Source organism: Dama dama, chromosome 24 (genome assembly GCF_033118175.1).
Source record: "Dama dama isolate Ldn47 chromosome 24, ASM3311817v1, whole genome shotgun sequence".
In the NCBI taxonomy this organism is placed as follows: domain Eukaryota; kingdom Metazoa; phylum Chordata; class Mammalia; order Artiodactyla; family Cervidae; genus Dama; species Dama dama.
Window position 1 is genome coordinate 43,076,266 of NC_083704.1, and position 15,404 is coordinate 43,091,669.

At 38.8% G+C, this 15,404-nt stretch overlaps 1 protein-coding gene across 6 annotated transcripts in view; it reads left to right on the forward strand.

Annotated features, from left to right (window-relative positions):
* CADPS (calcium dependent secretion activator) overlaps positions 1 to 15,404 on the forward strand; it is a 468,107-nt gene that overhangs the window by 126,614 nt on the left and 326,089 nt on the right. For all 6 annotated transcript variants that reach the window (XM_061129176.1, XM_061129179.1, XM_061129177.1 and 3 more), the window contains exon 3: positions 7 to 339. In XM_061129176.1, coding sequence (XP_060985159.1) covers positions 7 to 339 — 333 coding nt within the window. The remainder of the gene's footprint in view (positions 1 to 6; positions 340 to 15,404) is intronic.

Sequence of the window (15,404 nt, forward strand, 5' to 3'; positions counted from 1 at the left end):
GCACAGGTGTTCCTGAAGAGCGACCGCGTGGCACGCATGGTGCAGAGCGGCGGCTGCTCCGCCAACGACTCGCGAGAAGTCTTCAAGAAGCACATCGAGAAGCGCGTGCGCAGCCTGCCGGAGATCGACGGCCTCAGCAAGGAGACCGTGCTGAGCTCCTGGATGGCCAAGTTTGATGCCATTTACCGTGGGGAGGAGGACCCCAGGAAGCAGCAGGCCCGGATGACGGCCAGTGCCGCTTCCGAGCTGATTCTGAGCAAAGAGCAACTCTACGAGATGTTCCAGAACATTCTAGGGATCAAGAAGTTTGAGCATCAGCTGCTGTACAATGCTTGCCAGGTAAGAAGCTGTCACCTGGGCCCAGGGCTGTGAGTAAAGCAGGGCCAGGGACTTCCCTGGTGGTCTGGGGTGAATGCTCTTCACTCCCACTGCAGGGGTCTTGGGTTGCATCTCTGATGGGGAACTAATATCCCCAGAACTATGCAGCTCAGGGGAAAAAAAAAAAAAAAGCAGGGCCCTATGGCGACTTCTACGTTCCCTAGTCATTGTTGCCTTCATGTGCATATCTTGATTTTTTTAAATGTATTTTTAAATTACATTTTGTAACTGCATTGGTAAAAGTTGAATATGGTCCACTCTAGAATATTTTCAGGTTTTTCTTTTGATTTTTAAAAGAAATGAAAACATTTTGTGAGCTCCTAAAAATCTCCTGGACCCTAGATATTGTGTGTATTGTGTTCAAGGGGTCAGTTGGCCCCTTTGTGGAAAGTGTCGTAAGATCAAAATGATTTTTTAAAAAAGATTATGTGCCTTTAAAATAGATGGTATTTACCAGCTGAAGGGCTTGTACTTCCTCATTTGGTGACACAGTTGGACCTAGCACCTGGTCAAATTATTTAAATTATTATTTAATTTATATTATTTAAATTATTTAAAACAAAACTTCCATAAAACCTGCCTTGTACCCATATATTAGTCACACCATAAATTTCCAAGTGGATCTGAGGTGGCTAGCTGAGGCTTTCCTTGAGTGCCTACTAATTTGCTTCAGTCATGTCCAACTCTGTGTGACCCTGTGGACTGTAGCCTGCCAGGCTCCTCTGTCCATGGGATTTTCCAGACAAGAATACTGGAGTGGGTTGCTGTGCCCTCCTCCAGGCTCAGCTTGGGCCCACCCAAAAAATGTGTGCTTATATTTTCTCTGGATGGAAGTTTGGGGGAGTGAAGTACTCTAGATCTTCATTAACTGCAAATCTTTCCCCATTATATTCCTTTATTCAACAAATATTTATTGTGTGCCTACTCAGCAGACTTTACAAATTTTATTGAGTGTCTCTTGGGAGCATTTTTAAAAGGCACATTTCCAGCCCCCGGCCCTAGATTCTGGTTCTGCATTCTCAAGGTAGGGCCCAGAAAAATGCTTTTTTAAACAAGAACTTCCCTTCCTAGTAATCTTGCTCCCCTTTGCCTTTTAAGAACCATTATAGAATTTCAGCTGTTCCCTGGTTTCCCTGTACAACTCTACCCCTAAAGTTGGTTGAATGAGGACACTGTCGTTCATTGGCTAACAGTTGTTCCTTGCTCAGAATCCAGTAAACTTTGGTAAATCTTTTTTTTTTTAACTTTGGTAAATCTTAATATAACTCCTCACTTAAAATAACTTTGAGGCCTTGGGAGTTAACTTCCCCACACATGAGCTTGGGATGCAGTTGTAAGAATGCATGTGTGCAAAGCCCAGAGTAACATGGGACACTTTCTAAATGGTAGCAATTAAAGTTTATTATACTCTATTGGAATAAGCAAAAAGTCAACAGACACCATCAGAACAGTGCCATAAATATATATTTTTTTAATTTTTAAAAAATTTTATTGGAGTATAGTTGATTTACAGTGTTGTATTAGTTTATACTATATAGGAAAGTGAGTCAGTTATACATATATGTATATTCACTCTTTTTTAGATTCCTTGCCCATATAGGTCATTACAGAGTATTGAGTAGAGTTCCCAATGCTATAGTGTACGTCTGTATTAATTATCTAATTTATGTATAGTAGACTTAGTATGATCATCTGTAGCTCCATTCATATTGCTACAAATGGCATCATTTCATTGTTTTTTAATGGCTGAGTAATATTCCATTGTATATAATTAAATGTTTAATGTAAGAACTACAGGCTATTGAGATTTTCTTCTTCCTGCCTCCATGGCTATCTGCTAATTCAAGGCACACATCATTTACTTCAATGATCAGTGTTTACCCAGCTGGTAACGCTGCCTCCCTTCTTGCCTATGAAAATGTACCCACCACACACCAGTCGAAGTGATCTTTTAAAATTGTAAACTGGGTCATGCCAATTCTGCGCCTAAAACCTTCCATGGCCATCCCTTCACCCCTAGAATGGCATCCCTACTCATAACTAAGGCTTGAGGCAGAACAGGAATCAGCCTGGATCATACCACTTTCCCTATGTCCTTTCTCACTGGCCTTCTCTCTGTTTCCCAAACATATCACATTGGCTGTGGGCCTTTGCATTTGCTCTTCCCTCAATTTAGAATACTCTTTGCCAAGACCTTTGCATGACTGGCACACCTTAAATGTCAGCTTCTCCGTGAGGCTTTCCTGGACCACTCCGTCTAAAGTTTTCCCTTGCTTCACACCCTGCCAAGTTACTGTCTTTCCCATTCTCCTGTTTGATTTTTATCAAAGCCTTTACCACTGTCTTCCATTTCCTATTCACCTGTTTTTATGTTTACTATCTGTCTTACCCTCTCTGCCCATCCTTCAGCAGAATGTTGGCCTTATCAGGACGGTAGTTAATCTCTGCTTTATTTGCTAATATTTCCAAAAAGTATTGAAAATACTTTGTCAAATACTTTGTCAAAGTATTTCCAATACTTTGACACAAAACAAGTGTTCCATAAATGCCTATTGCATTAATAAATGAGTGATAGCAGATTGTTCTAACTAGTTGGCAGGCTCTTATCAACCATTATAGCTCACTCTAAAATTTCTGGATGTTTTAATAAATAGAAATCTGTTTGACATCTCATAATATAATATATATATTATATTCAAAGGTATTCCTGACACCCTGCTTTCCTCTCAGCCCACTTCAGTTCAGAACCCTGGTTTCCTACCCAAAGATAGAGTTTCTGTGAAGGGTTAAAAAGTATTCAAAATTCTCAAGCCTCAATTTGAGATTAAATTTATTTGTTATTTTAAATTAACATATTAGTACTGCATCCCATGTAGCACTTGTAGATTGGGGTAAGCAGGTAGCAAAACCATCCATCACCACCTTCTTCTCTACCACAAGAAGATGAGTTGTGATAGCTTCAAAAAGATTGACAATCACCCACTTAAGCGGTAAGTAATATGCAGAATTAGAGTTAGTCAAGTGTTCCTAAACTTACTAGGCATAAAATGTTCCTAGAGATTAATTTTTCTAATTTCAATGGCGAGCTTATCATGAAGATTTTCTGCTCTTGCTTAAACATCAGCATTATTGGAATGAATCTATTGCTATGCCATGTCTTACCTCTTGGTTGCTTTGAACTTGTCGACTATGGTAAAGTGGCAGGCCTTGTTTTACTTGTTTCTCCTAAAAAATTAATTTTTTTCTACTTTTTTCAAGATTTTTCTATGTCATATTAAAAAATACAGTGATATAAAAGAATAATGTCTTCTCTCCCCAAAATAATGATTGTCCCCTTAGCTGAAAGAGAGTTATAAGAAATGTAAAAGGAAGTACATCTTGGGACTGTAATACTTAAGTCATTTATTATTTTATTTTATACTGACACCTAGTCTGATTACTGCTTCATTGGTTCACCTCAATAGAAATCAGGGCAAAGAGCATATACAGGTAATTCACAAAGAAAAAAACAAAATAATTCTGAATATATGATTGTAGAATTTCTAAGTTCCGTGCTTTTAGTCATCTGAGTTATATAATTATATTGACAATCAGAAGTATTTTAAAAGAAATTATTGGTAACAATAATACAAATGTTACAGAAGTGGGTATTCTCATTACTTACTGGTAGAATGATTTATTGTGGTAAACTTTCTGTAGCATAATCTGTTAATTTGCAGCCAAACACCTGTATATTTGGCAAACCTTTTAACCTGGCAGCTCTGCTTCTAGAAATTTGTGTTAAGTAGATACTCAGAGATTTTATCAAGAGTTTTAAGTCCAAAGATGTTCACTGCAGCATTTTATATGACAGTGAAAAAAATAGAAACAACCTTAATTCCCAGTAGGAGGGGATTAATTAACTAGATTTTAACAGTATGAGACAGTACTCTTCAGCTAGCAAAATAGTTGCTGAAAAAGAACCCTTACCAAGTGGGGAAATGTTCGGTAGATATTTCTAAGTGGAAAGTCAGGCTTTGGACCAGTGTGAAGACATAATCCCATTTTTATGGAGTAAGGACTGGATAGGCAAACAATAAAATCTAAACCACGATTATCTTTAAGGGTAACATTATGATTGATTTTTGTGTTTTTCACTTGTGCTTTTTGGTGTTTTCACATGTTCTGCCTTAAGCATATAGGTATTTTGTAAATAGAAACAAATAGCAAAAATCTCAACAAAGAAGCTATCAAAAGAAGAAAATTATCTTCAGCATTGTATTTGAGACCTCAGTCATTAGTATATCACCTTCATGATTTTATACCATTTCCAAGTACTGCCTGTGTGATTATTTATTTAATATCTGCAATTAAGCCAACACTTAACTCAATTTGTAAGCCTGCCTTTACCTTAGAAGTAATACATGTGAAATCACAGCTTTGATGTACTAGATTTTTAAAAATAGTATGCAATAATGTGAACCATAACCATTAAAATAGATACTCTTGATCAGTCTGCCTCTGACATAATCTCACACCATGATTGATGTGGGCAGCATGACTCTGGTGACCTCTTCCTTTAAATACTGACATTGATGAGATAGATCCCTCTGACACCATCCCTGAAAATAGCCCCAGACTAACCAGAACAGATTTCACCTGAAGTCTGTACTTATAACACCCTGTAATCAGGTTTCAGAAATTATAGATACACTCACTTTCTCATAGCTTTCTCATAGATTATACTCAACTCTGCAGTACTCTATCCACTTGTAGGAGCAAAGAAATAGAACTGAAAATCATATACTTTTCATTTGCAAAAGTATGCTTGTTTTGGTTTTTTGTTTTTATATTTGCTGATCCTTCTTCCTATGAGAGAGAGCAGTTCATAGGTGCTTTCAATCTAGAAACATGCATATTTCCTTGTATGCATATTGTATTTTAGGGGAAAGTATAATCTGATTGCTGGTGCAATTTACTGACGGTTTCTGTGATCTCTCTGTGAGCTACTGCCAGGAACTTGTTTTCATCTCAAATGAGAAAGGATGTTTAAAGAGTGATTGTATCAGTTACACATCAACATTCTGAAAAATGAATGTCCATCAAACTTTTTTTAAAAAAAGCAAAGAAGCTTAATAAATGTCTCCATATTTACACATGGAATTTTTTAAAGACTATTATGTTTGAAGTTTCATGGCTCTTGTCTCATACAACATAATCATCCTTGCTCATACATCTTGTCTCATACATCCTTGCTCATACATCTTGTCTCATACAACATAATCATCCTTGTAAATTCATTGAAAACTCCTATTATGAAATCAGTGTTGTTTTTATTTTCCCAAACTCTTGAGAAGAAGCAATTATATAGCCATTTGAGTTGAAATCTGTTACTCAAACAACATAGGATAAACTCTGAGAATGGGTGTTATCTAAGAAATGGGACTAACACAGACCTGCTTTCTATTTTCATAAAATGCGAAGATGATGATGATGTACTTTAAAAGTTTAAAGAATGCAAAGCACCCTTTTCCCTCCTTCTTTCTAGTAACCTCCACATCTGGAATTGACTTAATGCCCAGTTGGATGTACCAGATGTCTGCAACTTCCTACCCATATGCTTAACTTCATGAGTTTTCCTTAATTGTTCTGTTCTGGAATGGCAGGCATTTCTCCTTGAAAAACACTTCAGAGCTGTCTCACTTTTATGTATTTTCAAATGAAGATAAATCCTTCTTAGGGAAGCAACCCAACTAATTTCCAAGGGGATATGGATGAGTAGAAGCTAAGAAAGTTAGTTGTTTCTTCATGTTTCAGTTCTGCTCTTTGAGAACAGCGTTTGTTTCTGGTTGTGTCCTTACCAATGTCACCTGTGGCTCCTGGAAACGTGGGGATATGAGTCTAATCTCAGCCATCATTTGTGCCTCCTGGGCCGCAAGGTAACATACACACTGCAGTTAAATAAATGAAGATGACAGTATTCTGTTCGTTTATCTTCTCTGAATTTCTAGAGATTTTTTCATATAATCCAGAACACTTGAGTAGAAACACATGGAATATAATTTCCCAGTCTATAAACATCTTTGCATTTTCAGTGTTAAATTCCCCACCATTACTGCACTACTAACTGTCTTAACGTTTCATTACTTTCCTCCAATCCGTCATTGATGTGGCTTTTGATGATGTGATCTTGTTACAGGGCACTCTTCCTTGGACTTGACTAACACTTGGCAGCTTTTCAAATAGTTTATTAGACTCTGAGCAGAAAACTCACATTATCAGCTTTCAGCTGTGACCCGGATTACTGGATTGGATCTATACCTCATTATAGAGTCTTTCATCTCCATTTAAGTAGATTTTTTTTTTCCCATGGAATCTTTCATCTCTATTTAAGTAGATTTTTTTCCTAATCCATAAGTCTCCAGAAGATCTATAGTCTCAGAATTTGCTTCTTGTCCTGGCTGTATTTCTTAATCACTTTTCTTGGCTCTCTGTCAATATTACATTTCTTTGTACATAATGGTCTTTCAGTAAATACCTACTGAAGAAATGTTTTAACATCTGAGGAGATGGACATGGCAGTCTGGTATTAAATACTTTTATTTAGCAGTATACTTTCATTGTTCCTAAATTCATTCATTAATTGAACAAATGTTTTACCTGCTTACTGTGCACTAACCACCATGTTTCAGATACTGGCATAAAGCCTAAACTTTTCTATTTTCTCACAGACAAGCCCATATTTTACCTCCTGGCAATCTCCCTCTTTGCTCACCCCCAAAACAACTCCCAGTGACTTTTATAGCTTTTTCCTGCTCAGGGTATTGTATTTGTTTTCATTGTGTTGCTGTGTAAAAATTGCCACCAACTCAGTGTTTTAAGATACTCAGTCACTCAGTCGTGTCCGACTCTTTGTGACCCCGTGAATCACAGCACGCCAGGCCTCCCTGTCCATCACCAACTCCCAGAGCCTACCCAAACCCATGTCCGTCGAGTCGATGATATCATCCAGCCATCTCATCCTCTGCTGTCCCCTTCTCCTGCCCCCAATCCTTCCCAGCATTAGGGTCTTTTCCAGTGGGTCAGCTCTTCGTATGAGATGGCCAAAGTATTGGAGTTTCAGCTTCAACATCAGTCCTTCCAATGAACACCCGGGACTGATCTCCTTTAGGATGGACTGGTTGGATCTTCTTGCAGTCCAAGGGACTCTCAAGAGTCTTCTTCAACACCACAGTTCAAAAGCATCAATTCTTCGGCGCTCAGCTTTCTTCACAGTCCAACTCTCACATCCATATATGACCACTGGAAAAACCATAGCCTTGACTAGACGGACCTTTGTTGGCAAAGTAATGTCTCTGCTTTTAAATATGCTGTCCAGGTTTGTCATAACTTTCCTTCCAAGGAGTAAGCGTCTTTTAATTTCATAGCTGCAGTCACCATCTGCAGTGATTTTGGAGCCCCAAAAAATAAAGTTTGACACTGTTTCCACTGTTTGCCCATCTATTTCCCATGAAGTGATGGGACCAGATGCCATGATCTTAGTTTTCTGAATGTTGAGCCTTAAGCCAACTTTTTGACTCTCCTTTTTCACTTTCATCAAGAGGCTTTTTAGTTCTTCTTCACTTTCTGCCATAAGGGTGGTGTCATTTGCATAGCTGAGGTTATTGATATTTCTCCTGGCTATCTTGATTCCAGCTTGTGCTTCTTCCAGCCCAGCGTTTCTCATGATGTACTCTGCATAGAAGTTAAATAAGCAGGGTGACAATATACAGCCTTGACATACTCCTTTTCCTATTTGGAACCAGGCCGTTGTTCCATGTCCAGTTCTAACTGTTGCTTCCTGACCTGCATACAGGTTTCTCAAGAGATAGGTCAGGTGGTCTCATATTCCCATCTCTTTCAGAATTTTCCACAGTTTATTGGGATCCACACAGTCAAAGGCTTTGGCATAGTCAATAAAGCAGAAATAGATGTTTTTCTGGAACTCTTGCTTTTTTGATGATCCAGCGGATGTTGGAAATTTGATTTCTGGTTCCTCTGCCTTTTCTAAAACCAGCTTGAACCAGCTGGAAGTTCATGGTTCACATATTGCTGAAGCCTGGCTTAGAGAATTTTGAGCATTACTTTACTAGCGTGTGAGATGAGTGCAATTGTGTGGTAGTTCGAGCATTCTTTGGCATTGCCTTTATTTAGGATTGGAATGAAAACTGCCCTTTTCTAGTCCTGTGGCCACTGCTGAGTTTTCCAAATTTGCCAGCATATTGAGTGCAGCATCATCTTTCAGGATTTGAAATAGCTTAACTGGAATTCCATCACCTCCACTAGCTTTGTTCGTAGTGATGCTTTCTAAGGCCCACTTGACTTCACATTCCATGTATTATCTCAAAGTTTCTATAGATCAGAAATCTGGTATCACTTAGCTGGGTTCTCTGAGTGCTCAAGGACTCATAGGGCTGAAAATAACTATGACCGGGCTGTGTTCTCATGTCAATGCAGCTGTACATGTCAGCGCAGCTCTAGAAGTCTTCAAAGCCAGCCACAGAGAGAGAGAACTTGTCTGGTGTTTCAAGTCTCTAATTAATCAGGACTTCATTGGCAGTCCACTGGTTAAGAGTTAGCTTTCCAGTGCTGGGGGCGTGGGTTCCATCCCTGATGCAGGTTTGCCTCTCTGCTGAAAAATCAAAACATAAACAACAGAAGCAATATTGTAACAGATTCAATAAAGACTTTATGAATGGTCCATGTCAAAAAAATTTTTTCAAAAGAGAGGATCTTAATCACCTTAGCCAATCCCATCCAGGATAACCATCCTTTTCTATTAAAGTCAACTGATTAAGGAGTTAAATTACATCTGCAGAATCTCTTCATTCTTGTCATATATTATCTATTAGAAGCAAGTCATAGAGTCCCCCCGGATTTTCCTGCTGGCTCAGTGGTAAAGAATCGGCCTATTAATGCAGGAGATGCAAATTGGATCCCTGGGTCGAAAATATTCCCTGGAGGAGGAAGTGGCAACCCAGTGCAGTCTTCTTACCCGGGCAGTCCCTTTGACAGAGGAGCCTGGCAGGCTATAGTCCATGGAGCCGCAAGAGTTGGGCACGACTTAGCAGCTGAACAGCAGCAACAACATAGAGTCCCCCACCCTCAAGGGCAAGTGAGTAGAATGTTCATCACTGGGGATCATCCCAGTTTCTGCCACAATTGTTCTGCCCCCATTCTGGTGTTCTTCAGAGAACTCCTTCAAGTAACCTTTTAAGAGAAACTCTCCCTTATCATTCCGCCTAAAATAGGCCTCTCCTTGTTTGGGGTTTGGTTTTTTCTGTAACAGTACCTTGCTTTTTACCATCATAGAACATCACACAATCTGAAATTACCGTGCATCAGTTCAGTTTATTTCAGTCACTCAGTCATGTCCGACTCTTTGCAACCTCATGGACTGCAGCTCGTCAGGCTTCTCGGTCCTCCACTATCTCCCGGAGTTAACACAAATTCATGTCCATTGAGTCGGTGATGCCATCCAACCATCTCATCCTCTGTCGCCCCCTTCTCCTCCCGCCCTCGATCTTTCCCAGCATCAGGGTCTTTTCAAATGAGTCAGTTCTTCGCATCAGGTGGCCAGAGTATTGGAGTTTCAGCCTCAACGTTAGTCCTTCCAATGAACACTCAGGACTGATCTCCTTTAGGATGGACTAGTTGGATCTTCTTGCAGGCCAAGGGACTTTCAAAAGTCTTCTCCAACACCACAGTTCAAAAGCATGAATTCTTCATACTAGTTGATATTTGTTCCCTTATTATCTGCCTCCCTCTGCTGATTCACTTATTTAAGAGCAAGGACCATGTCTATTGTATTCACCACTTTATGGTCAATACTTAAGCACAATGCTAGGCACACAATAGATGTTCAACTAAATATTGACTAAATCACTAAATGGAGAGGCCAAGGCATTTATGGTCTTCGGATGCTTAACTGCCCATATTCTACAAAGGTGTGTGTTTCCTCCTTTATTTCCCTTGAGGCAAAGTGCAGCAATGGAACAGGTATGTTAATCTGAGACCAGAAGCAAACTGCTGATTCTCCTGTTTTATAGTGTGGATTTCACATGAGATTCACAGAATGCTGGTGGCCATAGACCTTCCCTCAGGTCACATCTGTCTGTCTCTCCCATTATAGGGTTGAAGGACGAGGTACAGAAATTAAGTTCACTCGCTGCCTCTAACAGTCATTAGATTTTGAGGGACTGCTGGTTTTCAGTGGCTTGCCTGCCAGATGTACTTTAATTTCAGCTTTCTTGGGATATGGAAAGAGATCAAGATGTATCCACCCCCATGAACTTGTTCTTCTCTGTTAGCAGGAGCAAAATTAGTGGGCAATGACGATGTGGAGGGCATGGGGCCAGATAGCAATATTTAATTTCCCAGAGCAACAATTCTCTGATGATCCCATCAGGACTTTTCATGATGGAGTCATCAGAAAATTCTTGCTTCTCTATCAGTGCTTCATAGAACACATGGTTAGACATTTCTGTCTAACTGTGCCTGCTATTATGGTGAGATGGACTGCAATGGAACCTTGAAATTGAGAGGCAGTGGATATCCTGGATCTGAGGAACAGGAAGTTGGGCATTTTCTATGCAGGCTTTGAAACTGCTGGAGACATTTTACAAAGCTCTTCCCTTTGTTGCCAAAGTGGAATTACAAATATACTCAGTTTATTTGAAGTCTTTTCATAAGCATTGAACCACAAAATTGTAATCAGAGGTGTTAAAGAGGTGTACTTTCAGAAAAGGACATACAGAAATAGTATTTTCTACTTTGCCACCTTTCACCAAATGAGGGAGGCTGTTATAAACCAATCTAACCCAACTATGCAAAGGGAGGTATTTTACAGGTCTTCTGACATGCTTCACCAACCCAGACTCCCCATGATCATTATTTGAATTTACTTTCTTCTTCTTCAATGATTCAAACCTCCACTTTGCAGAAACTTGGATAATAGAGTGTTGTTTACTGATTCAATTTTGTGGTTAACTTTTTTGTCTTCACCCTTTGTGAAAGTATGCATAAAACATTGTAGTTCTTTCCTGCCCAGCTTGTGAGTGGTTCTGTCTTTCATGATGGACTTTTATTCAGGGAACACCTCCCATCCATGTCCGACCTCTCATTTGAACAGTAATAACACCTATCAGATATGAAGCCTTGACCACATGCCAGACACTAAGCCTAGTACTTTACATATATTATCATATTTAATCCTCATAATAAGCTTATAAGCTAGTTATTTTTACCTACATTTTAATAAGCAACCCAAAAAAAGAGAAAGAGAAAGAAGTTCAACAATTTTTCCAAAGTCAGTCAGTCAGAAGCACCCTGGATTTGAACTCCAGATGTATGTCTTAGCCTCCAGTTAAAATAATTAATTTAAATTAATTTAAATCAGCTCTTTCATGCAATTGCTGAAAATAATGGTGATTTTCTATCAACATAGAAGGCTCTGAAGAGTAAGTAGAAAGTTTATCAATCCTGCCTTTATTCTAGGAAGACAGATATGTATGTATTGTACTTAGTCTTTTTGAATCTCTTTTAATTTAACCTGTTCCTTTATCCCTAAAATTTATTGGAGGAAAAGAAAGGTCAGCTGACACTCAGTTCTTTGCATTTTCTTTTTTTTTTAATTTTTATTGGAGTATAATTGAGTTACAGTGTTGTGTTAGTGTCTGCTGTGTAGCAAAATGAATCAGTTATACATGTATCCACTCTCTTTAAGATTATTTTCCCATATAGGTCATTGCAGAATATTGAATAGAGTTACCTGTGCTCTATAGTAGGTCCTTATTAGTTATCTATTTTATACATAGATGTGTGTATATGTCAATCCCAATTTATCCCTGCCCCCACTGTTTTCCCCTTGGTAACCATGTTTGTTTTCTACATCTGTTACGCTGTGTATTTTTTAGTTAGAATTTTAGTGAATGTGTCTTTATTCACTGGTAACCAGTAAGGTTTATGATTGCTTCACTGCTTTAGGTTCTACTGTATCAGTACTAATGTGTCCTGATTTCACTTTTAAACATACTTCAAGCCTCACAGTGTTCAGAGGATGGTTAAGAACAGGAACTGTTTGTCTTTCTTGCCTGTCCTCTTTAGTGTGTAATCAAGCCAATAGGAGGACTTGAAAACATGTCTTGCATAATGAGCACCTTCCTGTGTTTAGGAACCCCAGAATTAGAACAAAGTTGCTCTTGGGAGAAAAAAAAAAAACACCCACAAAAGCATGCATGAACTTTCACCTTCCAAAGGTTTTCAATGAAGAATTAAACTAGGGGTTGCTAAATATTTTAGGCTTTGTGGACTTTGCAGCCTGTATAGCAACTACTCAATTCTGTCATTGTAGCAAAAGCTGCCATAGGCATTATACAAAGGAATGGGCATGGCTGTCTATGTTCCAGTAAAACTTTAGTTATAAATCAAGCAACTGGCAGATTTGACTCCAGGGCTGTAGTTTGCCAACCCCTGAGTTAAATAATACATCACATGATAACAGAAATAATTCTTTACTTTCCACAAAGTTGCCCTTTGAATATCAGATGTTACTTTTACAACCCCAAAGGTTTTTAACACAAAACAGACTGTCCATATTCATTCTGTGAACAGTGGGACATACAATGGTGGTTAACAGTGTTGGCAGTGAAAACCATCATTGCATAACCCAGAAGTGAAATGTGTGCTGTTGAATTCTTAATATACTTGACTCATTTCAATCTTTTTTTTTTCTTTTTGATTGGTTGATTTTCTAGGAGAAAAGTACATTTTAGTAAAGAAAGAAGTCAACAGTGAATTTACCTTACCAGTGTACATCCTGGACAAGTCACTTACCTTCCTTAAGCATCACTGTACTTCTCTGTAGAATGGAAATAATACAGCATGTGTTTTACTGCATTTTTTTGTGGTACTGTGGTAAGACTCAGCACTTCCATTCTTTGGTACCTACCCAAGAGAACTGAGTATATTTGTCCACCAAAAGATATTGCCAAGAATATTTATAGAAGTGTCATTGCCAGTAGCCAAAGGTTGGGAGCAACCCAAATATCTATCAACAATATCAAGTGATACTCAAACCATAGTATAGTTATACAATGTAATATTCAGGCAGTTTAAAAATGAAGAATAATACTGGTACATTCAACAACAAAAAAGGAGTTTCACAGACATTTATCTTGAATTTCACTTACCTTGAAATTCAGTTACATTTATCTTGAAGTTCAAGATCAGGAAAAACTCATCTATGGTGACATAAATCAGAATAATGATTGTATCAGCAGAGAGGGAGGGGAAACTGGGTAGGGATTGATTTGAAGGTACTCAGATGCTAGGAATGTTCTATTCCAGTAACATCCAAAATGGCAGCCACTTACCTCATTGAATTAAATTTCAAATCCAGCTCACACTAGTCACATCTCAAGTGTTCAGTAGCCACGTGTGTCTTGTGATTGTCAAAGTGGACAATGCAGACACCTCACCAAGTCCTTTTGGACAGCGCTATTTACTGTCTCTTGAGTAGGATCGTGTTTTCATGGTGTACATCTGTGAAAATTAACTAAGTTATGCCTTTGGAATTTACACTTTACTGTATACATACCTCATAAAATATGCTTCAAAATAAATACATTTTACCTCGTGAAATGAGGGAAGTGAGCAAGAAAGAGGAAAAAATAAAACAAAAAGTATAAACTAGTGCTTTTTACATTTTCATTTTGAAATTAATATGGGACATGACCTCAGGAAGAAAAAGCATAAGAGCTCTGCACAGAAATATCAAATAAAACTTTCAAGCTAGAGATTATTTCTCATTAACTTTAATTAGGCTCCTTTTAGGTTTACAGGCTTAGCAAATTATCAAACCAAAAATAAAAACCTTAGGCTCTGCTCTCAGGCAAGTTTCCTCAAATTCTGAAGCATTCATGAATGCTCTTCTGGTATCATTGCCTTTGTTACATCCCTGTGTAACTAATCTGTGTTGCTAATTAGATTCCATCATGAAGCACAGTTTCAATCATTTTCTGTCCAGCACAAGCATCTTTGTGTAGAGATGTGTGAGCCCCCATCGTGCACAAATGCATTCAGAGTAATGAGTTAGATTAGAGTGGTCTGATTTCTGTTTTATGAAAGTTAATTGAAAGTATAACTTCAGTCTTTGTTACAGAAACCTGATTAACCCATTGCTTTATCTTATATGTGCAACAAAGAATCCCTTTCAGCATATAGTAGCTTTTAGATTATCAAGAAGCATAAAAGAAGCAGTCTGAGAATTGTAGGTCAGTTGTAGGTCTCTCACACTGGATATAAACACATGTTTGAGCAGAGTGGAATGAGTCAGAAGAGCTATGTGACCTTGGATACCTCCTTACCTTCCCTGAGCTTCAGTTTTCCTCGCTTCCTGCCTTCCCTGGCTCTGCAAGGAAGAGTTGTTGTTTCCCTTCTGTTTGTTCCCAGCACAAGACATGGCAGGCACAGAGCAGCGGAGAGCACGGTGACTCTATAATGTAGTACCGTGCACACTCTCTGCCTCTGGACTGTGAGCATCTGGGGTCTGTGAAGTCTATCGTTTCCCTAACACACAGGCCACTGCCTGGCCTGCAGGATGTCTGAAAACAGATTTATTGAATAATTGAGTCAGTGAGTGAATAAAAGAATGAAGGTGTGTTTTATTATATATTTTTTTGGTAACCCATTACCCCACAAGTTACTTGGGCTTGAAACAACAGACATTTACTATCTCATAACTCTGGAGGGTCAGGTATTAAGCATCACTTAGCTAGGTCTTCTTTCCCAGGGTTCCTCACAGGCTACAGTCAAGGTATTGTCTGCAGCTGCAAACCTCCCAACTAGGGCTGACTCTGCTTCCAAACTCACTCTTTTTTGTTGGGAGGATTCAGGTCCTTGGTGGCTGTTGGACCGTGCCTTTCCAACATGGGAGTGAGACTTTGCAGCATGGCAGCTTGCACCAGCAAGAGAGAGTTTGCTAGGAAGACTGAGTTTGCTATAATTTT